Genomic DNA, 25,050 nt, shown 5'->3' with positions numbered 1-25,050 from the left:
GGTCTTCTGCTGTTGTAGCCCATCCGCCTCAAGGTTGTGCGTGTTGTGGCTTCACAATTGCTTTGCTGCATACCTCGGTTGTAACGAGTGGTTATTTCAGTCAATGTTGCTCTTCTATCAGCTTGAATCAGTCGGCCCATTCTCCTCTGACCTCTAGCATCAACAAGGCATTTTCGCCCACAGGACTGCCGCATACTGGATGTTTTTCCCTTTTCACACCATTCTTTGTAAACCCTAGAAATGGTTGTGCATGAAAATCCTAGTAACTGAGCAGATTGTGAAATACTCAGACCGGCCCGTCTGGCACCAACAACCATGCCACGCTCAAAATTGCTTAAATCCCCTTTCTTTCCCATTCTGACATTCAGTTTGGAGTTCAGGAGATTGTCTTGACCAGGACCACACCCCTAAATGCATTGAAGCAACTGCCATGTGATTGGTTGATTAGATAATTGCATTAATGAGAAATTGAACAGGTGTTCCTAATAATCCTTTAGGTGAGTGTATACAGTAAAACCATCAAAAGTGGCACATGCAAACAAATTATGTTCAGCTTTCAGTACTTTTCTTTGACATTTTTGCAATTGCTTTTGCGAAAGTTTTGATATTTAAAGCAAAAACATTCATATATTCTTTGTGTTCAAATATTTTTGGAGCCACTGTATGTACAGTGTATGAAAGAATATGTTATGTATTTGAACCATCCATCCATCCATCCATCCATCGTCAACCGCCTATCCTGTGTACAGGGTCGCGGGGGGCTGGAGCCTATCCCAGCTAACATTGGGCGAAAGGCGGGGGACACCCTGGACAGGTCGCCAGTCCATCGCATGTATTTGAACCTACTTTGTAAATTGCATACCTTTAAATTGCAAGCTCTATATATATTTTTATTGCCCCATTAAAATGGTATGGAGTTTCATGTTGTCACATGCAGTCACATATAACCATGTTACATTTATTGCTTTGAATGGGTGCATTGTTGTACTGATTTTTACTCCGTGGAAACTGCTTGGCATGTCAAATAAACCTTTTTTCTATCGATGTATTAAATAGTCCAATGGAGGCATCAGTTAAAAAAGACTGGAATACAGAAGCAGCTTCAAGTGGCAGAAAATGTCCAAGTTGTGGACAAATTGATTTGAATTCTCCATCCACACAGAGCTCTTTTAGCAACAATTAAAAATAATTGTTATAAAAAATAATGCATTAGAATATTTCCTTTTCATAACATTCCCACCTAAAAAAAGTATTTCCTAATTTTTCTTTAGCAGAACCTTCAGTGAGTGTGCAACCACTTGTTTGCAGCCAAACCTTTGGAGCTGACTCAAGCAAATTCTTGTGCAGCTGAATGGAGTTACAGAAAGAGCAATATGGGACTGTGAGTTGATGCTTGTCTTCGGTCCAGTGGCATCGCGGATTGGAACTGACATTGAAGAAGCACTGAAGAAAATCCCAGGTAAAGTCTAAAACTATTGTTACTGTTATTTATATTGTTTAAGGAACAAACCTATAAACAATGTTGATTCAGTCACTAATAACGAACTTGTCTTTATGGAATGCACTTCATTTGCACAAAACTTAAATTTTTTGTCATGCACTCACCCTAATTTTGTTCCAAACCCAAAGAGGAGATGCAGATTTTTTGGCTGCTTCAGTTCCCCCTACAATTTATTGTATGGAAAAGAACAGCAACATTCCTCAAATTTTCTCATGGAAGGAATAAAGTCTTACACGTTTGGAATGATGTGATGGTACATAAATGATGGCAGATGTTGTATTTTTGGGTGAAGTTAGCCCTTAACTTTAGGTTATGCTGGGGGACCAACTTGGCATCAACTGTGTAAAATGCAAAAAACTGGGTTCCCACAGTAATAGGCAACCTTGAGATATCAGGGAATTTTAAAATTCTGATTGTCTGAAATGTCCTCACCCTTATGCCAGCCCAGATGTGACTTTCTCTCTTCTGCAGAACACAATGTTTATTAGAAGTATATCTCAGCTCTGTAGGCCCATACTATGCAAGTGAATGGGTTCTAAAAACCACATGAAGGCATCATAAAAGTAATCCATACGACTCAATTGTTTTAAGCCATATTTTCAGAAGCGAAATGATAGGTGTGGGTGAGAAACAGATAATTATTTAAGTCTTTTTTTTAAATTGTATTTACTTAATTCTTCTCCCTGCCCAGTAGGGGGCAGTATGCATTAAGAATGTGAATCATCAAAAACACAAGAATGTGAAAGTGATCTGTTTCTCTCCCACATCCATCATATCTCTTCTGAAGATATAGATTTAACAACTGGAGTCTTATGGATGACTTTTATGCTGATTTATGTGATTTTTGGAACTTCAAAATGTTGGCACTGATTCACTTGCATTGTATGGACTAAAAGAGCCGAGATATTCTTCCTAATATCTCAATGCGAGTTCAGCAGATGAAAGAAAGTCATTCACATCTGGGAGGGCATAAAGGTGAATAAATGATGAGAATTTTCAGTTTTGGGTGAACTGTTCCTTTAATAATATTCTGAATTTATGGAAGTCATAGACATTACAATAGTGAATAGTAGTTTTAAGTTACACTTGAAAAAGTCATGCAGAAAATCATCGGTCAAAAGATGTGGGAACTTTGTGAATAGTGTGAATTAGACCTTTTTCAAAAATGATTTCTAAATAGGAGTTCTAGTGGTGATGCATCATAGATTCAATCCTAACTATGTGGGACCCAGCTCAAACTCAACATCTTCAGCAAACATTGTGGAACATGTGCACGTTTTTCCATGACACAGCTAAGGGTCTCTTAAAGTGTCCCACGAATGACCAAGCAATCATTAAAATTCAGTCTGTTTTGCTCCAGTACATTGGTACTTGCATGTCTTTAAAAGCTTTATCCATGATGAATCATGGCTTGTTTTACTACCAGCATGTTATATCTGCACATTACTATTTCACTTGATGCTGTATGGCTATATGACATTAAACAACATGCTGCCAATAAACATTATGGACTGGTGTCTTATTTCAAAAGATTTAATAATTTTTTTCAGATTTATCACAATGTTTAGTAAGAATGCCAATAGCAGAATAGTCAAAACTCTGATATGAAGCCATTATGAGACGACTGAACAATACTTTCTTGTAGTTTTCACCCTGATTCCTCTAGGCACATTTAAATTCATGTACATTTCACACATCTTAGAAGTGATACCTCATCCCATCATTAATAATATCCTGGCTTTTTAAAATGCACTTATGACATACTGTGTTATAGGGGCTAAAACAAACAAGCCCAGCAGTGTATACTACATGACTGAACAGAGAAAAACCTTGTAACCTATCTACATAGGTACTACCTTATGTGACTGTAGCAGGTGCATCTATGTGTCCCTTGAACAAACCGGCACAGATTTCTGATCTCCGAATGAGGGAAGGTGCAGCTATGAATCAGCTATCAAAAGTAGTCCAGCAATCCAGAAATACTGTTGGCTTGGTTATGAAATGTTCAGCTTTCTAAAGCCAATCGTAACTTTTAAAATCTCTATGCCTGATGAATAACCACATTTTCTTGGTTATAAGATTCCATAGGCACATAGATTTATCCATTTAAATAGCACAGCATGACCATGGATAATCATGGATATTATTTCCCATAAATGGACGCAAAGAAAAAAACCACAACAACCAAACAAAAAAAAAAAAAGTGTATGAATGGTAGGGTTCATCAGTCAGGACAAGTGCAATCTGTTTACATTCGAGTAATTGGCCAAAGCATTATCCAAGTTTCATCCTTGTGAAGCCCTGACACTCTGAGCTATGATTTGCTGGATATATTGTCTGTCACTGTCTTGGTCCTTTCTGGTGATTGCTCCAGTAATTGCTATAGGCCTTGTCGAACATGTTCTTGCAGCATAGCTTAGCATTGAGGCGGGAGCAGATGAGGAAAGAACCACCCATTTTGCGGTGCAGTGAATACGTTTCCTCTGGTGGTGGGATAAGCCGCTGTTTTAGCATGACAGGGATGAGGTTGTGGATGCGCTCTGTGGTGCTCTGCGCTCCAAAGTCAAAGGGCTTCTCAGAAGCAAAGGCCTCACCCAGGATCATGACTGCATCCACATGGGCATTTACCATTGACTGGATGAAGAGAAGAGGTAATATTAGCATTCCTTATGTCTTATGTATAGAGATTGACTGACATACTAGATTTTTATGACTGAGGCCAAATATTTTTAAGTGAACAATAACAATATGCAGAATACATTTTTAATTGTTATATTTCTCTAATATTGCACACTAAGATCTTCACTTAATCTTTTGAAATAAAAAAAACTGCAAAATAATGTTTGGGCTATGTCTGGTAAACTTGAAAAGCTACTTGCTTTTTTTGAAACAACTCACGCAAAGGGATAGTTCACCCAAAAATGAAAATTCTCATAATTTACTGACCCTCATGCCATCTCAGATGTGTATGACTTATTTTCTTCTGCAGAACACAAATTAAGATTTTTAGAAGTCCATTTCAGCTCTGTAGGTCCATAGAATGCAAGTGAATGGGGACCAAAACATTGAAGCTCCAAAAAGCACATAAAGGCAGCATAAAAGTAATCCATACGACTCTGTCTTCTGAATTGATCTAATCAGTTTTGGGTGACACCAAACCAAAATATTACTCCTTTTTCACTGAACATCTTGCTGTATTTTGTAGGCACGATCATGATTTCAAGCTCGATTAATCTTCCTAGGTGTTTGACACATGCACAGGGATGCCTAAGAAGTGTAATCAAGCTTGAAATCATGATCACCAAGGAGACGGCTGATGTCAAGATTTATAGAGAAAAAAAAAAGAAGTTACATTTTAGTCTGTTCAAAACCAATCATATCACTTCAGAAGACATGGATCAAACCACTAGAGTCTTAGGGATTACTTTTATGCTGCCCTTATGGGTTTTTGGAGCTTTAATGTTTGAATCATCATTCACTTGCATTACATGGACCTACAGAGCTATTCTTCTAAAAATCTTAATTTGTGTTCTGCAGAAGAAAAAAGTCATACACATCTGGGATTGCATGAGGTTGATTAAATTATGAGAGAATTTGTAATTTTTGGGTGAAGTATCCCCTTAAGCATCTTTGACTGTTAAGTCAAGTCTAATAATTTATGCAAACAATACATTAAAAAAAGAACATTATTTTATCTGATTGCCTTTTGAAATGTCCTATTTGGTAAACACACACATATACATATACATATATATATATATATACATACATACAGTGCCTTGCAAAATTATTCAGACCCCTTCATATTGTAATACACATTACTAAATTACAAATGGTGCAATGAAATTTCATTCTGCTTGACATTTTAATTTAAAATACTGGAACTCAAAATCAATTATTGTTAGGTGACATTGGTTTTAGGTTTGGATATATATATATATATATATCCATCCATCGTCAACCGCTTATCCTGTGTACAGGGTCGCGGGGGGCTGGAGCCTATCCCAGCTAACATTGGGCGAAAGGCGGGGGACACCCTGGACAGGTCGCCAGTCCATCGCAGGGCCACACATAGACAGACATACACTCACACTCACCTCCACATCCACATCCACACCTAGGGCAATTTTTTTGGAGACACCAATTAACCTAGCCTGCATGTCTTTTGGATGGTGGGAGGAAGCCGGAGTACCCGGAGAGAACCCACGCAGACACGGGGAGAACATGCAAACTCCACACAGAAAGGCCGGGGCAACCAGGGTTTGAACCCACGACCTTCTTGCTGTGAGGCGACAGTGCTAACCGCTGCACCACCGTGCCGCCCTTTATATATATATATATATATATATAAATCTTAAATATCTTGCTTGCATAAGTATTCAACCCTTGTGCTATGGAAGCTGCCAGGCAACACGGATTAAAGAAATTGCCCTAACGAGGACACAGTTATTTTACCACTGGCATCCACCTGTGAATCATTAAAGTTGCAATCACATTTTCTGAATAAAAAACCCATTGTTGAAGGATCACTGGTCAGGCTGTGAATCTGAAAGAAAATGAAGAGCAACGAGCATTCCACAGAAGTTAGAGATAAAGTAATAAAAATGCATAGATTAGGGAAAGGGTACAAAATAATATACAAATATTTGGATATCATAGTGAGCACAGTTGGATCAATAATCAGGAAGTGGAAGCTGCACCACACCACCCAGGCACTGCCAAGAAAAGGCCATCCCTCAAAACTCAGCGCTCTAACAAAAAGGAAACTTGTGAGAGAAGCCGCAGAGAGGCCAACAAACTCTTTGAAGGAGCTACAGAGTTCGGTGGCTGGGAGTGGAGTAATGGTGCACCAGTCAACCATATCAAGAGCACTGCATAACGGTGGCCTGTATGGGAGGCTGGCAAGAAAGATGCCATTACTCAAAAAGCACCATATGAAAGCACGCCTGGAGTTTGCCAGAAAGTATATGAGTGACCCAGCTGCGATATGGGAGAAGGTTTTGTGGTCAGATGAGACCAAGATAGAGCTTTTTGTCCAAAACTCAAAGCACTATGTGTGGAGCAAACCTAACGCTTCCTATGCCTCAAGAGACACAATCCATACAGTGAAGTATGGTGTTGGTAGCATCATGCTGTGGGGATGCTTATCAGCAGGGACCGGGTATCTTGTTAGAATTGAAGGAAGAATGGATGGAGCAAAATATAGGGAAATACTGCAAGAGAACCTGCTTCAGTCTGCTAAAAAACTGAAGCTTGGGAGGAAATTCACCTTTCAGCATGACAATGATCCCAAGCACAAGGTCAAAGCAGCATTGGAGTGGCTCAAGAACAAAAAGATAAATGTCCTACAGTGGCCCAGTCAAAGTCCTGATCTCAGTCCTGTTGAGAATCTGTGGCACTAGTTGAAAATCCACAAGCATCACCCAACCAACCTGAACAACCTGGATCAAATCTGCCGAGAAGAATGGGCCAAAATCACTTCGTCACTGTGTGCAAATCTGGTACATATGTACTGCAAAAGACTTAAAGCAGTTATTGCAGCAAAAGTGGCTTGAACAAATATTAATGTGTGGGGGTTAAATACAAATATTTCCGTTTTTTATATTTCATAAAAATATTTCACAACAAAAAAAAAAAATGTCACCTTACAATAATTGATTGAGTTTCAGTGTTTTAAAATAAAATATCAATCAGAATGAAATTTCAGTGTACCATTTGTAATTTAGTAATATGAGAGAATTTTCAGGGGTCTTAATACTTTTGCAAATACTTTTGCAATACTTTCTATCTCTATTATTTGCTACCTAAAACACAGACACCAGGGGTTACTGTATGTTCCTACCTTAGACTCATAACCAGTTAAGAACTTCATGTCTATGGATTGCTTTAGCACACCTTCTCTATTACCATCTGCTGCTGCCTTGATGACCTGGTATAAAATGAAAGATACAACATAAATATAAAGAAAAATACATTATATTTAAATTAATGCTTATGTTCACTTGGATATATTTACCTCGATATAAAGATCCGTGAAACTTTCATCAAACCCTCTTGTTGCACCAAAGTCCAGCAGAGCAACCTGTGGATTGAGGAAGAGCTTCATTACTCAAAAATCTATTTGAGAGCTTAAGCCAAAACACTATATAAAAAAGCTAAACTTTTGACTTGCAGTGTAAAGAGAAAAAGCACAATGAAAACATGTCTGCACAGCATTTTTAAAGAATCCACTAGGAAAGATCACTCCTTACCCTGTGAGTTTGTGGATCGTAAAAGAAATTGGACCAGTTGGGGTCAGTCTGCATGTATCTGAACTCAAACAGCTCTCTCAGACACAGGATCAAGATGTTCTCGCAGATCTGACCATCAATAAAAAAAAAGAGTCTGGTTACTACAGCTGTAGTGGACAACTTTAAATTCAGAGTATTTACGTATGAACCAGTTTAATGTAGTACTTAGTTTAACCTCATCAGCCTAATGCAACTAAAACATAAGGCCGTTCTAATCCAATATTTACAAACAACATACCATAGTAGACCACTGAACCTTTAAATCGTACTTGTATGGTTTGTTTAACAGTTTCAAATCATATTTATTGTCTTCTTTTACATCAACATGCACCATTTCCACTATTAAGAGCCTGGGTGGGTTGATTTATTTGAAACTTCACTCCTAAACTCCTTTTCTTTTTTCTTCTTCTTTTTTTTTGTATGGCCATAGCCTTTTTTCCACCTTCAACATACTTATACAACATACCCTAATAATGAAAAAAAAAAATAAAGTCACCACATGGTGGTGATAGTGCTCCAGGAGATTACTGGCTTTCATCTTTTGCAGAGTACATTTGAGACTTATTCTTCATAGAACACTTTGTGGCCTAATGCCACACCAAATTATAACATGCCTATACTTGTAGAACTTGCCAATAGTTTACAGTAGCATACAAAAGTCCAAAATTAAAATGCTTCTATCTTGCATTTTTCTAAAATGTTCTTTCATTACACATTATATGATCACAATAACACTGAATTAAAAAAAATTAACATTTCAGAATTTTAGTATTTGGTATGCCCCTCTTTTGCATAACTGATAGTGTAAAATCAAGCATGGACTCCAATAGTTTGTGGAAAACTAGATGATTCATGTTTTCCCAGTTATGTTTTTTGCATTTGAGAATGTTCCAAAGAGCATCCTGTGTGCTTCAATGGAAGCAAGGTAATCTGACCCGAGTTAACAATGTCAGTGTCACACATTTGCTAACATTTAATTTGTGACCTAGTGCATAGTGCATAATCTTATATATTTGTCAATAATTTAACATAACTTCTTTTTTTTTTTTAAACATTATCATAATTTTTCCAAATCCTTAAACTTTATTTTCATGTCTAAATATAGTTGACTAATATAACGTTTTACTGATTAATTGGAGATGATAGTTGCTTTTTGGAAGTATCTTTTATCGGAAATGACACAGTTCTTCTTGGTTGTTGGCAGAGAGGATGTTCCAAGCTTCTTGGAGAATTTGCCACATTTCTTTTATCTATTTAGTCTCAATTGCTTCTGTCTCTTCATGTAATTTCAGACTGCCTTGATGTTCAGTGGGGGCCATGCCATCTGTTGCAGGGCTCCCTGTTCTTCTATTCTATTTGCAGAATGAATGTTTGGGAGTCTAAAATGTATATTACCTATTGACACACTACAGCTAAAGATATGACTTTAGATAAGACAAATGCTTTTGTTAAACATCTTATGTGACTAAGTCTCATGCACGCACACACACACGGCTCTAAAAAGCTTAATTTGGCAAATGAATTAGAGCACTGTAACAGAGCAAAGTCTCCGTGATTTCAAAATAAGAGTTAGTGGTGCGTTTTGGGCTACTTTATAGTAAAAGACCCACATTATGCACCAAATCTTGTTTAAGCAATAAACTGCATCTGGGATTTTATTCATTTTTGACTCTACTCTATCAGTCCATCACAATAAGGAAATCTTAAGAATTAGGACACAATAAGGAACATCCTATAAATCAATTGACTGATTATTCAGTTATCAGCCCTTTCCGCCTTAGCTATCGGTATCAGCATAATCCACTATTGGTTGACCTCTATTTTAAATATAGTTTTCAGTGTACACTATTGGATCCCACTGAATATATTTGGTACTTATTTATTTGGACAACTGTAGGAAAACTCAAATGTACTATATCCTACTTTTTTTTTTTTTAAGCAGCCTATGTTTCATGCCCATGTGGATAAGGACCAATTCATAATCCAATTTCAATATTTTGTTATTTTGATTTTATAGATTAATTGGCTTGACCTACATTTCAAACCTATAAAAGTCTTAAAAATATTAAGTGACAAATACTGTACGAATTGATGGTGATAAATTACTTTGCAGTGGCCAATACATGAATCAAATGTGTGAATCTAGATTATTTAATTCAATGCCAAAGCAGTTTTAATTAGCCAGGATCTCCATGAATACCTCATTTTTGAGATCTTGTGATAGCCCCTCAGCCTGATCCAGGGGAAATCCCGGCACCAGCTCGGTGGTGAGGACGTGCTGACTGCTGAGTTCGTCAATTACATCTGGCACGTAGAAGAAGGGGTGATCTTTCAAAAGTTCCCTGCCAAAAACCACAGAACTTCTGAGTCACTGTACACAAGCATGCCACTTTGCACGTGCTCCACAGAACGTGCTGATGAACACACAGATGTATGATTTGTAGGAAGAGGGAAAAGCTGTGATGCTAATCCCAGAGTATGAGGATGTCAGGATACCAGACCACAGGACAGAGACAAAAAAAACTTAACCCAGTCATTTGCTTGTCTCACAAAGCCTAAACACAACGAGGCATTGACGTTTTCATGTGGGTCAGCTGCTGTGTTCTGTCAGTTACATTTAAACTGTAAAGCTACAAGATGCTCAAAATTGAAAAGCAGTTAAACTACAGTTAAGCTACCCTTTTGAAAAAGTAGCTAGCTATGCTACAAGTTAATAACAAAAAGAAACCAACTAGCCTACATGTATGTCAATAAAGGTGGCAATAATAAAAAACATCAGATCCAGATCTCAATTAGGGTGACAGCATTAAAACATGAATGCATAGATTTTCTCAAATTACAACTAATAAAGCCAAACACACTACAAAATAAAGACTATGTAAAATGCTGTGCAGGGACTTATGCAAAACACTATTGAGTGGCAACTCAAATGTTTAAATTTTTTTTAACCAGTTCAATAGTCCAAACGAGTCAATTCAATAAAATCAATTTGACTTCCTGATGCTATTTGAGAAAAGATATTCTAGAGGGGTGCATCTGATTGGATCAGTTCACTCAACTGTAAGGCTGCAGTACAATGTAACAACAAAATAAGTAAATAAAAACGCACAGAAAACTGCCTTTTTTTAATGCTACACTACTATAGACTCTGCCAAAATGTAGTACAAGCATTATTTTATAGCATTGCTGTTGTATTAAAGGAATAGTTCACTCAATAATGACAGTTCTATTAGCATTTACTGACTCTCGTTCCAAACACGTACAACTACATTTCAGGTTGTTGCTCACACAAAGCTATTGTATGGAATATAATATTGTCAAGAAGACTTGAAAAATAGCACATGAGTCATATGGACCTGGTTTATGAAACTGTAATTATGAAGTTGATGTCATTGTGGAACTTAAAGGAAGTTTAAAACTGATAATTATATTATCTACTCACCCTTCTACAGTCTAAAACTCACATGACTCTCTTTCTACTGCAGAAACAAATATTTTTTTGAAGTAGATTTGACGTTTTTATATCCACACAATGCAATTCAATGGGGTCCAAAACTTCCAAGCTCAAAAAGGACATAAAAGAAATCCATACGACTCAAGTGGTTAAATCCATGTCTTCTGAAGTAATCTGATCGATTTTGGGTGACAAACAGATAGATAGAATAACTGTAATCAAGCTTAAAAACCATGTCTGCACCAAGGAGACTACGGATTTCAAGATTTACAATGAAAAAGGGGTTACATATTGGTCTGTTCTCATTCAAAACCGATCGTATCACTTCTGAAGACATGGATTAAATCACTTGATTACCTTTATGTCCTTTTGGAGCTTGAAAGTTTTGGACCCCATTGACTTGCATTGTATGTATATATACACATCATACATCTATGAACACATCTTCATTTGTGTTCCACAGAATATAAGAGAGTCATAAATGTTAGAGACGGCATAAGGGTGAGTAAATTATGAGAGAATTATAATTTTTGGGTAAAATATTCCTTTAAAAGCCCTAGTACCCATTACCTTAAGTATATGGAAAAGAGCAACCCGGATATTCTTTAAAAATTAAAAAACAAAAACAAAGTACTTGAATTCCATGGAAGACAGAAAGTCATATGGTTTGGAACAAAATGAGAATGGGACTGTGCTAACAGATTTCCCTTTTTTAGGTGAACTATCCCTTTAATAGTATTAGTAGTGTGGCTACTTTAAGTTACCCTTCAACTTCAAACCCACGTTGGTCTGCTCAAAGGTAAAGACACATGTAACTAGATCTTTCTCTTTGAACATACGCGTCATTCTTCACGCTCCCTTTGCAAGACACGATCCCCGGTAGAGGACAGGGACAAGGCACAGTGTACAGGGTGGCGTTACCCTGAAAGCATGTTGTCAATGTTTATTATTTCCAGTTCTGCTATATTTAGAATCCGTCAGCACGCAAACGGTTCCTTTAGATCATGTAATTCAAACCCTGGTCTACAAGCTAGTCTGAAAATGATAAGTGGTTATTTTCAGCCCTGAATTTTGAGGCCATAAAGCTCAAGAGTAGATGTTATGTGAGGATACAGAAGTGTATTCTGCATTCTGAGCAGTTTGTAAAGTACATTTTTGCCTTGCGTAAACCTTTCAAAAGGTCATTACACTACAGACAGAGCTTTGTTATATTTAGCTCTGATATCATGCACAATAAAGCCTGAAATGTCCTTTGAGAGACAATGGATTTCCCATGATCCCATTGACTGCCCATGATTAAATAGTGGAATTAAAGTGCTAGATTGAAAAACATGATGCTCAGAATTAGAAAGAGAAAAGGTCTAGGAGGTTGTTTTAGGTTCACTTACTTGAATTTCCGAGCACACTTGGCTTCCCTTATGTAATCACACTCCAGCACCAGCTCGCGTCGCATAACATCCATCAAATGCTCCGGGAACAGACCTACACAGGCACACAAGACACAGTCAAAGGTGATTCAGTAGGTTATGAGCTATAAACAACTGTGTATCGCTATGTAGTTAAAACGTGGATCGCTTTTAGAGCATAAATTGATACACCAAAAGGTGCCACTCACAATACTTTAAAGTTTGCATACTTACAGCAGTATGTACGAAATATGTGTGAATTTAACTATTTTTGCACTCAACCATGGTCAGAAATTAAGCATGGCACAGGATAAAAATGCCACAGAAAGAGACAAAAACACTACAGATAATTGTTTCCTTATTTTCTAAAAGATTACGTTCACAAATATGGATTTTATTTTACAAAATACAGATCTCAAAAAATAAATATTCTTCCTCTATGATTGCAACATGCTCCAAAAATGTTGAGAGGGGCAATGTAGGACTAATAACAATATGACGAATTGAAATAACAATGTGATGAAATAACAATCGTGTTATAGTATATAAAGAGACTCCAAAAAAGTCTAGTCCTTCAAGAGCAAGGATGGGTCGAGGCTCGCCAATTTTCCAACAGATACGTCAGCAAATAATCTAGTGCACTGAGAACAATTTTCCCCAAAGATAAATTGGAAGGATTTTGGGCATTTCACTCCCAAGATTCAAGGGATCCATTAAAATCTCAGTGGGTAAAGGGCAAGAACGAAAACCACTTCTGAATGCAAATGATCTCCAAGCCCTCAGAAGTCACCATCTTAAGAACCCTCATCCGTCTGTAATGGATATCATAACATGGAATACTTCGGTAAACCTTTGTCGCTCAACACCATTTGCAGCTGCATCAGATGCAAGTTCAGGCTTTCCCATGCAAAGCCGAAGCCCTACATCAACACTGCCCAGAAGCGCCACCAACTTCTCAAGTCTCGGTCTCATCTTAGATGGAAAGTAGAACAGTGAAATCGTGTTTTGACAACCTAATTTTGGGGAAAAGGGCCATTGTGTTCTCCTGGCCAAAGAGGACAAGGACCATCCAAGGTGTTGTCAGCATCAGTTCCAAAAGCCAGTGTCTGTCATGGTATGGGGGTGTGTTAATGCCCATGGCATGGGTAACTTGCACATCTGTGAGGTCACTATTAATGCAGAAAGAAATTTACAAATTTTGGAGCAACATATGCTGCCATCCACACCCGGGACAGCTTTACATTTTCCAGCAGGACAACACCAAATTATATACTGTCCGGATTACAAGTGCATGGCTGCATAAACCGAGTGTGGGAGCCAGATTGGCCTGCCTGCAGTCCTGACCTTGTGGTGCATTATATTATATATTTATATTTATGCATTTGGCAGACGCTTTAATCCAAAGCAACTTACAGTGCACTTATTACAGGGACAATCCCCCCCGGAGCAACCTGGAGTTAAGTGCCTTGCTCAAGGACACAATGGTGGTGGCTGTGGGGCTCGAACCAACAACCTTCTGCTTACCAGTTTAGTGCTTTAGCCAACTACGCCATCACCACTCCTTTATGAAGCACAAAATACAGCCACGAAGGCCTCCGTAATTGCACAGCTAAACAACTCCATAATAGATGAATGGGGAAAATTCAGCTGGCTAAACTTAAACTTGAGTCTTCAGTGTCCAAACACTTAAGTGTTATTAGAGTACAATGAAATGGTGATGTGATAGTGTTAAACAAAAAACTGCCCCAACTTTATGAGCAGGTTGCAATCGTCTGATTTGAAATGAGTGTATATTAAAAAAAAATATAAAAAACAATACTTCAGAAGATCAAATATCAAATAATGTGTTGTTATAGTGCTTTCAATAAAGCACAGGGTGAATATAAATGTACAAATCACTCCTTTTTATTTTTATTAGCATTTACCATACTGTCCCAAATTTTCGGAATTGGTGTTGTATAATTAATAATAATAAAACAGATTAATAACTTCTGAAAACAAAGAATGTAAAGAAAACACCGTCAACAACTCAGCATTTTATTGTATTTTATTAATTTAATGTATAACTAAGGTATTTGACAAAGTCAACACACTGTGCTTTTTTTATATGGTTGGGGGGCTTGGAATGCCCTCATTAAGGTTTAAAAAAGTCCCTGAAAATCAATTCCAGGAAGCTAAGCTAAAAAGTACATTTCTGACAATGGCCAACAAAGTATCTGCTTTATTTCATTTCTCTCTCCTGGTTGTTTAGAAAGGTATGTGTTTGGTGGCTTGGTTGAAAGCCTTTCCTGACACCTGAAAATGTAACCAGCGGCATCTGTTTAAACAATGACACAGCTCGTGTGCGAAGCTTCAGGGGCGCTGACTGTTCATCATGCAGTATATATATATATATAGACACACACCTCTGTTGCAGGGCTTCCTGTTCTTCTGTTCTATTTGCAGAAGGAATGTTTGGGAGTCTAAAATGTTTATTACCGATTGATATACGACAGCTAAAGATACGACTTTAGATAAGACTAATGCTTTTGCTAAACATCTTATGTGACTAAGTCACTCTCACACACTCTCTCACTCTCTCTCTCACACACTCTCTCTCACACACACTCTCTCTCACACACATTCTATCTCTCTCACTCACACACACTCTCACACACACACACACACACACACACACACACACACACACACACACACACACACACACACACACACACACACACACACACACTTATTATGTATATTTCAATAGTCTTGACAGTCACAAAGTTTGGCTACACATTAAAAAGTATGTGGCATTTCAAAATTATTATCTAAACTCTCCAGAGTAAAAAATTACCCGACCGCCAAAGGAGGGTTAAAACAAGAAAAGTCTATTTTTTTCATTGTTTTAAGCCTAAAGTTCACTTAATTTTGTCAGATTTCTCTGAAAACAAGACTTAATATCTTATGCTATTTTACTTGTCAAGTAAATTTATCTTGTTTTAAGAATGTTTATATATTTTTACTGGAAAACAGGATACAAATACCAATTAAGAAATTAAATGTGGAGTCTTCAATATAACTTTAAAAATAATAATTTTAAACCTTCAAAATGGAAAAACATCACAATTTTTAAAGTGAGTGGTGTTTTTTTTAGAAGTAGTCACAACAACTATACAGCATCCATTTACAGAACATCCTGACGTTGATCTATATGATGTGCATTGAGACAGAGCACAAGTCAGATCAATAAACATGAGTGATGTTATCACCTTCAGGAAGGGCATTGCTCATGCTCAGGACAGTCATCAGGTTATTCACGTCACTGTGGATGCTCTGGGCCACTCCAGGATACTGTAGGAAACAAAGTACATTGCACTGGCTTCAAAAATATTCATTTTGTAAGCCAAAACAAGTTCAAACAAGAGACCAATAAGAGCTGTCCGGGGCAAGATGTGCATTAGATGAGCTCACCAGAACAGCACAGGGGCCGCCATGATGCCCGTTGCAGGAAAACAAACATACCACAACAGGCCTCCAGCTAAATAGCCATGACCCTGCGCTGCATACCTTTTCATGGACTTGTTTGACTCATTTAACATTTCAAAACTGTTTGTTTTACTATAAAAAGTTGAAAGGAGAGAAGTCCATATAGGTTTAGGTTATCTAATAATAAACATTGAGATCGCTATCATTTGTACAAGCAGTTAGCAAAATTGCTCTTTGGACTTCAGGGTGTTGATGTTACAAATCAACCTATTAAGGGCATTTGATTGCACCATTTAAAAATGACACTTCTAAAGTATTAGGATTTGATAAGGAAGGAAGTCTATAATTGTACTGTTAGTGACTACTGCTGCCGTTTACAGCCTGCAACCAACCTGGATTTTCATGGCGACTTCTCGACCGTCTTTCATTCTGGCCAGATGGACCTGTCCAATGGAGGCGGCGGCAAAGGGTCTTTCCTCAAACATCTCAAGTTTATCTCTCCAGTTGGGGCCCAGGTCATTGCTCAGAGCTTTCTGCACAGAGTAAACCACATAATGCATGCAAATGTGAATAAATATAAAAAATAAACAAATTAATAAATGTAAAAACTTTATTATACCCTTCAAAGACACTAAAGAATGTGATGCATTATATAAATATACAAAATATGATAGAAATCTTGCATTTATAGTTTAAAAACATATCTTCATATTACATACATAAACATCTGGGTGTTTCTTTAACTTCAGGAACTTTCTTATCCCCAAGAAGCTACATATATGCTATATTAAAAAACCTTTTACCAGTTTCTCCATTTATTTCTTATTCTTTCAAAAGTATTTATGAGTACATTTTAATGTTTAGCCTCTTCCAAGACCCAGACATTCAATATCAAACTATAAAAAAATCATTATACAAATAAAATTACATGTTTAAACTATAATAATATAAGAGTGACATAAACAAACTTTATGATATTTATGTTTGTGAAAATTATTTCTACCAATGTTTCAAAAATTATTTGAGACCGCCTACAGACATTTCCACTACAATTTTGCCACTAAAATATATATATATATATATATATATATATATATATATATATATATATATATATTATTGTTTTTTTTTTTATTGTATAATGTGTACATGGAAACCAAGTAGACAAAATGTCAGTGAAGATCATTCTTGTTTTTTTTTACCATCATCTGTTTGATTGGCATGAAGTCTGCACTCTGTCGGACACGCTCAAAGATCTTGGCCAGTTGTGGGTTGATGAATGCATCATCTGAAACATTAACAAAATGCACAACCAAATTCAAATTAAGCACTTAATGGAAATCTAATCTAGTTGCAAAGGCTCTACAATACAAAACTTTTATTTCATGTTGCTTATATCTGTAATCTTTTTCATGCTACAGGTTTCCACAGTTGCACTGTACAGTCAATCTGTGCAAGTAAACAGGGTTTCACTGGAAGGAACTGTGACAGATGTACAGCACTGTAAACATTCACAAGTCTTAAGGAGCTAGAGGGAAAAAGAGAGAGATTGAGAGAGACCTGAATAAACAACAACCAGCTTATTCCAAACCAAATGAGAGCAAAATCACCTTGTTTACATTAAAGACTTTGAGGGTTGAAGATTTAGAATGTTTCCATGACTACAACAGACGGTTTCTACATGCATAATAATAATAACAACAACTTTATTTACTATATATAGCACCTTTCAGCAATCCAGCACAAAGTGAGTCACAAAATATACATGATATCGAACTTTAAAAAAAGACAAGCCTATCTTTACATTGCCACAGAGAAACTGTTGCCATGTTTTTTTCCCTGGTCCCGGATTTTGACCAACATGTATCTAATGACTTCACATTTTCTAATTTGATAAACTCCTGGGAAATGTGGGCTACTACATAGTCTCAGTAATTCATATCAGTTAATTACAGCTCTCTAGAATACTTGAATCCAAATGGCCAATCGCAACATTCTGCAGTCCAATATTTTTGTACAGTGACCACTGACAAGTGTGAGCCAGGCAGTCCTTCCAGACCTTCCTAAAGCGTAACCTAAAGGTCGAATTTCTGGCACAGCTGCAGGCTTATTTTGAGCTTTGCCGATGCCAACAATGTCTGCATCCCAAAACAATACTGACAGTCTCTATGGAATGAATTAGAATGTGCATGAGTCCAGAGCATGAGCAGCAGAGGTTTGGAAATATCATGCAGAGATATCATGCTTAAATCTAGATTGCTAGACAGTGCAGCCTGAAGTAGATACAAAGGGCGTGAGGCCATGACAGGCAACTCTCAAGAGTTATGAACTAGAAAGCTCAGGCAAGGCCTTGAGGTCCTAGGAATGGTCTTTTTTTCATGCAGTCAAAAGTTGGGAGATATCTACTTATTCATTATTATAACTATTTTCCAAATTTTAGAATAATAGAAAAGTCATCAAAACTATAAAATAACTGAAATATGGTAATTGGACTAGAAACATAGGCTACTTTACAAGAGTGGACGTGTGCAAATATGAGCGCTTGGCCCACACACTTCCAAAGTGCGGTCCGGTTGAACATGCTTAACGTGCTTCCTGCGTTATTGTGACATTTACAAACCTCAGTACTCAAGGGGGCAATAGAGTTATCTTCAAATGTCTTTGCCATTTAAATTGGATGTGTTATTATTCATAGAAATTGCTATATATTGACTTTAACTCTTCAAACTATTGCTCTGCCAAAACAGTGGCTGGCATGAAAGAGAAAACCCTGTGTAGAAGCGAACAATAACTTTAGCTATAGCGCCCCTTGTGGAAAAAGTAAAAATTGATACATGCACTTGCTTTGTGTTATGAATTGCGTTCTGACACATCTAGAAACGCAACAACGCTAGGAGAGCCACCATTCCCGAATTTCTCGTACTTGCGAAGAGTATGTTTCGGCCTTTAAGCATTGACTAAAATTAAGGATCTAAAATATATGATTATTAAATAATTTTTTTTATAAAAATGTAGTCAACATTTGCCTATATTACAGCTGTGCACACTCTCTGTATTCTCTCAACCAAATTAAAATAATAATAATTTAATAATTATAATTACATTTTTAAAAGAAATTCATAAACGGGGTTCCAATACCTTTTAACTATTGAATTTAGCTACAGCGTGTTTTCAGGTAGTCAAGTTAGAGTCTTGCTCTGTCTGTCCAAGAATACGCAACACAATGCATACTTGAGTATTTGAAGGAAGGACGTCAGCTGAGGAAGTGACGGTCATACACGTCACGTGTCCTATCTGTCTTTCGGAGCACGCTCAAAACAAAGAGGCTAATTGTGATCCATTTAACATGTTTACAGTCCATGCTGGACAAAGTCAAGCTACAAATCGCATTATCTAGGACTAAAGTATGTTCAGACTGTCAGTCCAAATCTGATTTTTGAGCACATCTGATTGGAATCCCGTCATTTAGCAAGTCTGAACAAACAAAAATCACATGAAATTCGAAATTCAAGCTACATTCATATGTGGTTTGAAATCCTTTTCTGGAAGTCTGTTTTCTGGAAGTCTGTTTCTGTCTGACTGCTCTGACCAGATCTCAAGTGGCTTTTGTTGCATGTCACTTTTTCACGCTACATAAAGCACGTCAAGCGTTGTTGCGGGAAACACATTGGCAGTGGTGGCAGAAATAAGCTGTGTGGTGGCGGAGTGTAGGCCTAGCTGAGGATATTATTAATGGAATCTTCACAAGCACATTCTGAAGTCACATCGTTTCATCAAAGGTGGTTACCACAAAAGTGCATCAGTCACTGCTAGTCTGTCTAGACCACACAATGCTTTGAACTATGTTACAGGCGGAGATGGCAGCATGAAATAAAATTATGCATGCCAGCCTCCTCCGTCTCTGCAGCTGCCTCATAAGGCATAGTCCAGCGCCACAGCTACGCATAGTTAAAAGCAAAAATCTCTATTCCATTCCCCTCCATATTGATATTTTGCATACTGGCGCAGAGTTATTGCAATAGCAACCAATGTAGACATGCCAGATATGAATATAGCCATGGGTTTTTAAGATCATGAGAAACAAATTGTGACAGACCTCTCCAACCTGTCTGAACTGTCGGCAAAGAGAAAGTTTAGTATCCATACACAGTGGTGTGCACCGATGTGTGGAAAACAACACTGTAAGGACACAAAAGGTTATTTTATCTTTAGAAGTTTGTATTTCTCATAGGAAATAAACCTCATCTCCAATTACCCTGCACCATTCTGCAAGCTGTTTAAGTGTCACTCGTATCATCAGCTAATAAAAACTCTTCAGTTCCAGCCAAACTTGAGCTTGACCCTGACTTACAACCACCTCGACATGGCAAGCAGCTATGGGTTATGAACCCTTTAAGTCATGGAGGACGTCACGGTCATTTGAAGGGTGACTTGGTTGAGTGTGGTGATTTGTTAAGCATAAACAGAAGGCACAGGGGTGAGTGTGGTGATTTGTTAAGCATAAACAGAAGGCACAGGGGTGAAGAATGCATTCTCTTACCTTGGATACTGAGCATCTGACCAAGTTTGAGGGCCGCCCCACGCACTTTACACAGCGTCCTGACGATACGCTCCGCATTGGCCTCTGACAGGAAGGGGCTGTTGTCAAGAACTGCCTTTTTTTCACCTGTATGAAATAACAATTGTCAACAATTTTGACTGAAAATATAATTTAGACAAGAATGTTCAGAATAGTCAGGCCTAATGGGACAAATTTGTATGCAGTGGGGTCCAAAAGCCTACCACAAGATTGAAAATCTAAGATTTAAAGTCTAATTTAAACCTGGAAATAAACCAAGTTTTAGGATCTTGAACATTTTACAACAAAGAAACATTATGAATTAAAATAAATAAGAGATATTTTAAATTCTGCACTATTTCTAGGTCACTAATTGAAGAACAAACTTGTGGAATTAACAATGTTAAAAGAATATTCAAGGTTCTATAGAAGTTAAGCTCAATTGACAGCATTTGGTTGATTACCACAAAATTATATTTTGACTCAATATAAAAAACATATAGTTTTTTTTTTACTAAATCCAAATTTAAAGCATTATCTTTAAATTTTATTGGCTTTATTTTACTTCACATTTGTGTTCCCGGTCAAAAATGACCGGCCACTTGAAATGAATGGATTAGTCTACAAAATACAGAAATATTACATTTTCAAGAGTATCCCAATCATTTAGATGAGAACATATGTGGATGTGTGTTTGCAGCTTTGCACACACACAAAGTACTCTGACATTTGTTTTACAAAGATTTTTACAAGATAAGATAATTTGTATAGAGAAAATTTGCACGATAGAAGCATTTTTACTAGTGGACTCTTGTACCCCACTGTACTGCATACATCACTTACAACAAAAAGGTAAATTGTGCCAAATCCCTTCCATGTAAACAAAACTCCACAACCTGTTAGATCAGGATCAACAGATCTGCATTAACTGTGTGAGTGTTTGGGCTATTTCTGGATGTGTTGATGAGGTCAAAAGTAATCATTATCTAGAACGTCTGGTGTCTAAATAGATGAGCTCATGTTTCAAGCTGTTGTCCTCAGAACAGCGTTTGTACTGTCAGATTCCATGTACAGCCAGGTTTTCATAACTCAACACAGAAACCCACTATTGTGTTAGCCACACAAGACAGCCAAACAAAGAAATATCTCTGCAAATAACCAGTGTAACAGGAATGTACTATTCACTGCTCTAACAAAGTCTCAAAACAGTCGCAAGATTGTTTAGCATTTTTCAACAACACTTTCAGTTGTTCTGCCCTACAAAAGGTGAAACACAGCACCTACACATTTGATCAAAATTGATTTATGGCCCAAATCGAGTCTCTTAGACTATGATATATCCTGCAAGAGATGGGTTTAGTTCAACTATGCACAAATTCAGAGAAAATTGCAATAACTACAACATCACAATTTCACCCGTTTTAGTGATGCTGATTGCGTTTGTTAGGCAGTGTTATTATTGTCAAAAGAGGAGTGTGTAGACCCAAAACACCAAACTTTATAACCAAGTAAAGATAAGTCAAAACCGTTGTCTTGTCAAATTGCAACATCATAACCACAAAAAAAGAAGTTCAACAGGGGCTTGTGGTGCATGAGAAAAATATTGCATTTAAAGACAACATGAAATCAAAGTGGATTTATTTTATAAATAAATGTCCCTGGTGTTATTGTGCATGATTCATGAATGCACATTTTTCTAAAAGATTATTCTTTTTTTCTATCCTTGGACATGTCCGCGCAGGCACGCATGCACGTACACACCCACCCACCCACACACACACACACACACACACACACAAACAAACACAAAGTGTTGAGCACTCTCTTGTGCTGCAAGACATTTTCTTACCACATACACTCTTTGAGGAATATTTCAAGATCAACTTTTGGGCTCGTTTGAATCAGGATAGTCTGCTATAAGTTACAATATATGTTACATGCATGTTTTGGGTTGTAATAAGGAAAAATGTGATAAAAAGACACTTCTGTTTATTATATTTGTGTGTGTCTGTGGGAATTTCATAAACTAATGGCCTCAGAGTCAAAACAAATTTGCTCATTGCATTCTACTAACGGAGTCTTTTCCAATGATATAGAACACATGGCACATCTCATATTTTCTATGGTTTTACCAACTCTCAAAATAATTGTTGTGATACATTTTCATATGATAATGAAACTATTCTAATTTGTCAGCAAATTAAAAATAATTATTTAACAATTGATAGAATCAGCTATATGCATTGATAAGTCCAGATTCTAGCCTTTAAACAACACCTATTTTGTTCAGATCAAGCAAGTGGTTATTCATTTATTACGTAATTATATAAAAAACAATCAACATGGAGTATCCACACTGGCCCGGTATAAGCTCCGTTCAATTAATCATTCTATCAATAAAAATAATTATATTTTTAAACGTGTCATGATTACTAAAAAAGAAGTTGATAAAAAGATCTATTGCAATGTCTTGTGATAATATATTATCAATTTATAAACTATCTTAATGGGTCAGTCATTTCAATAAGGAACACAGCACAAGAGTTAAATCATGTCCTGCCCTACATTATTTTTCTGCAATGTCATACTACCAAAGTTAAATGCACTGCAAATGCGTTGTCTTTAAATATGCCAGGTCAGACTGAAGCCTCTCTGTGGCGTAAGAACATTTAATGTTGAGCTAACAGATCCCAGATGATGGGAGGCATGCGCATATTTACATGCACAAGTAGCGAACAGGGTTAAGCATTTCAAGTATGAGGCACAAACTTTCAGGAATACACATTTTAATCCTGTATAGGCATTTTTCATACACATTTCACAGACATATACATATTTTCAGTTTGTCTCAGCCTTGACAGTAGCCTAATTTAGGAGCACTTTGTAACGGTCAACACTATAAACATTTTGGTCCAATTATCCTCCAGCAGCTTCAAGTCAAACACAGAGGGTCATGAAAGCAATCACGCTCACCTGTCTCTGAGTGAATATCACCAGCTGTATTGGATTTACTGAGACATTTAAAACAGCTCTGGCCAGAGAGTCCTATCATAGCTACTAATGACACACATGGAGCAATATTAGCAAAAGCCCTTGGTGCAGTCTAGAACTTAAAAGGTGAAGTGTGTCACCAAACAGAACTACACATACAATTATTCTTTTTCAAAAAGGTTTTTCCAAATAATTAGCAATACATGGTTCTGATAGAAATTGTACCTATGAAGCACTGGTTTTGGTTCAGGACCCAGATATTGCATTGGACAGAATACAAAACCAAAACTGTATCCAGAGTTAGGGAGTAACTAACGAAAAGTAGCAAGGCTACTAACTTTACATTTACATTTAGCGTGACAGCTTTGCCATTGCTTTAATTTACCAGGTATATTTTTCAATAAGTAGTGTCACAGTGCCAAAACATGCTACATTTGTGACATTATATTGTGAACATATCAATAAAACAGAGGAAGTAATTAAGCAGTTCATGTTAATGAACTAGTTCACATAAATCATTCACTGATTCAATTGAGCATCTGTTCAGCCTTAAAGGGACTTTGCAAGAAATCACTTCTTTTTTTTTTTTTTTATGCAAAATATTGTGTTATATGCTGCTGATTATTACTGTATTTTTCAATTGCATAAAACAGGTTGTTTTCTAGTTTTATTATTCAAGAATAAATACAAAAGTCTTCACAAAAAGATGCTTCACAAAAGCATTTGTCTTAAGATGGTCATTTATATTTTCAGCTTTAGTGTGTCAATAGGAAATATACATTTTAGCATTTAGCAAATAGAAAAGATTAGAACAGAAGAACAGGGAGCCCTGCAACAGATGTCATGGCCCCCACAGAGCTCCCCACTGAATATTGAGTCTGGGATTACATCAAGAGACAGAAGCAATTGAGACAGCCTAAATAGATAGAAGAACTGTGGCAAATTATCCAAGAAGCTTGGAACTCCCTATCTGCCAACAATCAATTAGTGTCTTTTAGTGCCGTTTTAAAGGCAAAGGTGGCCATACAAAATATTAATTTAGCTTTTTTATGTTTACTACATTTTGTATGTCATTGTGATAAATGAAAACTATTGATGGCATTATTTTTGAAGACATTCTCACTATGCAACATGAGAGCCAAAGCTTTAGTGCCTAAAGCTTTGGCTCTCATCATTTACTCATTCTCATGCCAAGACATGACTTTATTCTGATGAACACAAACAAAGCTGTTTAGAAGAATACCTTAGCTCTGTAGGTCCACACAATGCAAGTGAAAGGTGACAAAAATGTTGAAGACTACAGTGGTTTAATCGATATCTTCTAAAGTGATCCAATGGGGGTGGGGGATCAGACCAAAATATGAATAATTTTCACTATA

General features: G+C 36.9%; 1 protein-coding gene across 2 annotated transcripts in view; it reads right to left on the bottom strand.

Moving 5' to 3' along the window:
* Positions 1 to 2,485: 2,485 nt before the first annotated feature.
* The window catches only part of LOC127623547 (atypical kinase COQ8A, mitochondrial), a 41,528-nt gene continuing 18,963 nt past the window's right edge, over positions 2,486 to 25,050 (bottom strand). Inside the window, exons 5-14 of one of the 2 annotated variants that reach the window (XM_052097929.1) lie at positions 20,663 to 20,788; positions 17,325 to 17,410; positions 16,515 to 16,655; positions 15,906 to 15,987; positions 12,634 to 12,727; positions 9,992 to 10,133; positions 7,753 to 7,860; positions 7,518 to 7,583; positions 7,344 to 7,430; positions 2,486 to 4,135 (exon numbers count right to left, since the gene is read on the bottom strand). In XM_052097929.1, the coding sequence (XP_051953889.1) occupies positions 3,842 to 4,135; positions 7,344 to 7,430; positions 7,518 to 7,583; positions 7,753 to 7,860; positions 9,992 to 10,133; positions 12,634 to 12,727; positions 15,906 to 15,987; positions 16,515 to 16,655; positions 17,325 to 17,410; positions 20,663 to 20,788 (1,226 nt within the window). In that variant the 3' untranslated portion in view covers positions 2,486 to 3,841. The remainder of the gene's footprint in view (positions 4,136 to 7,343; positions 7,431 to 7,517; positions 7,584 to 7,752; positions 7,861 to 9,991; positions 10,134 to 12,633; positions 12,728 to 15,905; positions 15,988 to 16,514; positions 16,656 to 17,324; positions 17,411 to 20,662; positions 20,789 to 25,050) is intronic. The other variant, XM_052097928.1, reaches the window with a different exon arrangement.

The sequence above is a fragment of the Xyrauchen texanus genome, chromosome 30 (genome assembly GCF_025860055.1).
Source record: "Xyrauchen texanus isolate HMW12.3.18 chromosome 30, RBS_HiC_50CHRs, whole genome shotgun sequence".
Classification (NCBI taxonomy): Eukaryota; Metazoa; Chordata; class Actinopteri; order Cypriniformes; family Catostomidae; genus Xyrauchen; species Xyrauchen texanus.
Note: the sequence above shows the minus strand (reverse complement) of the source record. Positions and strands in the feature narration are given on the sequence as shown.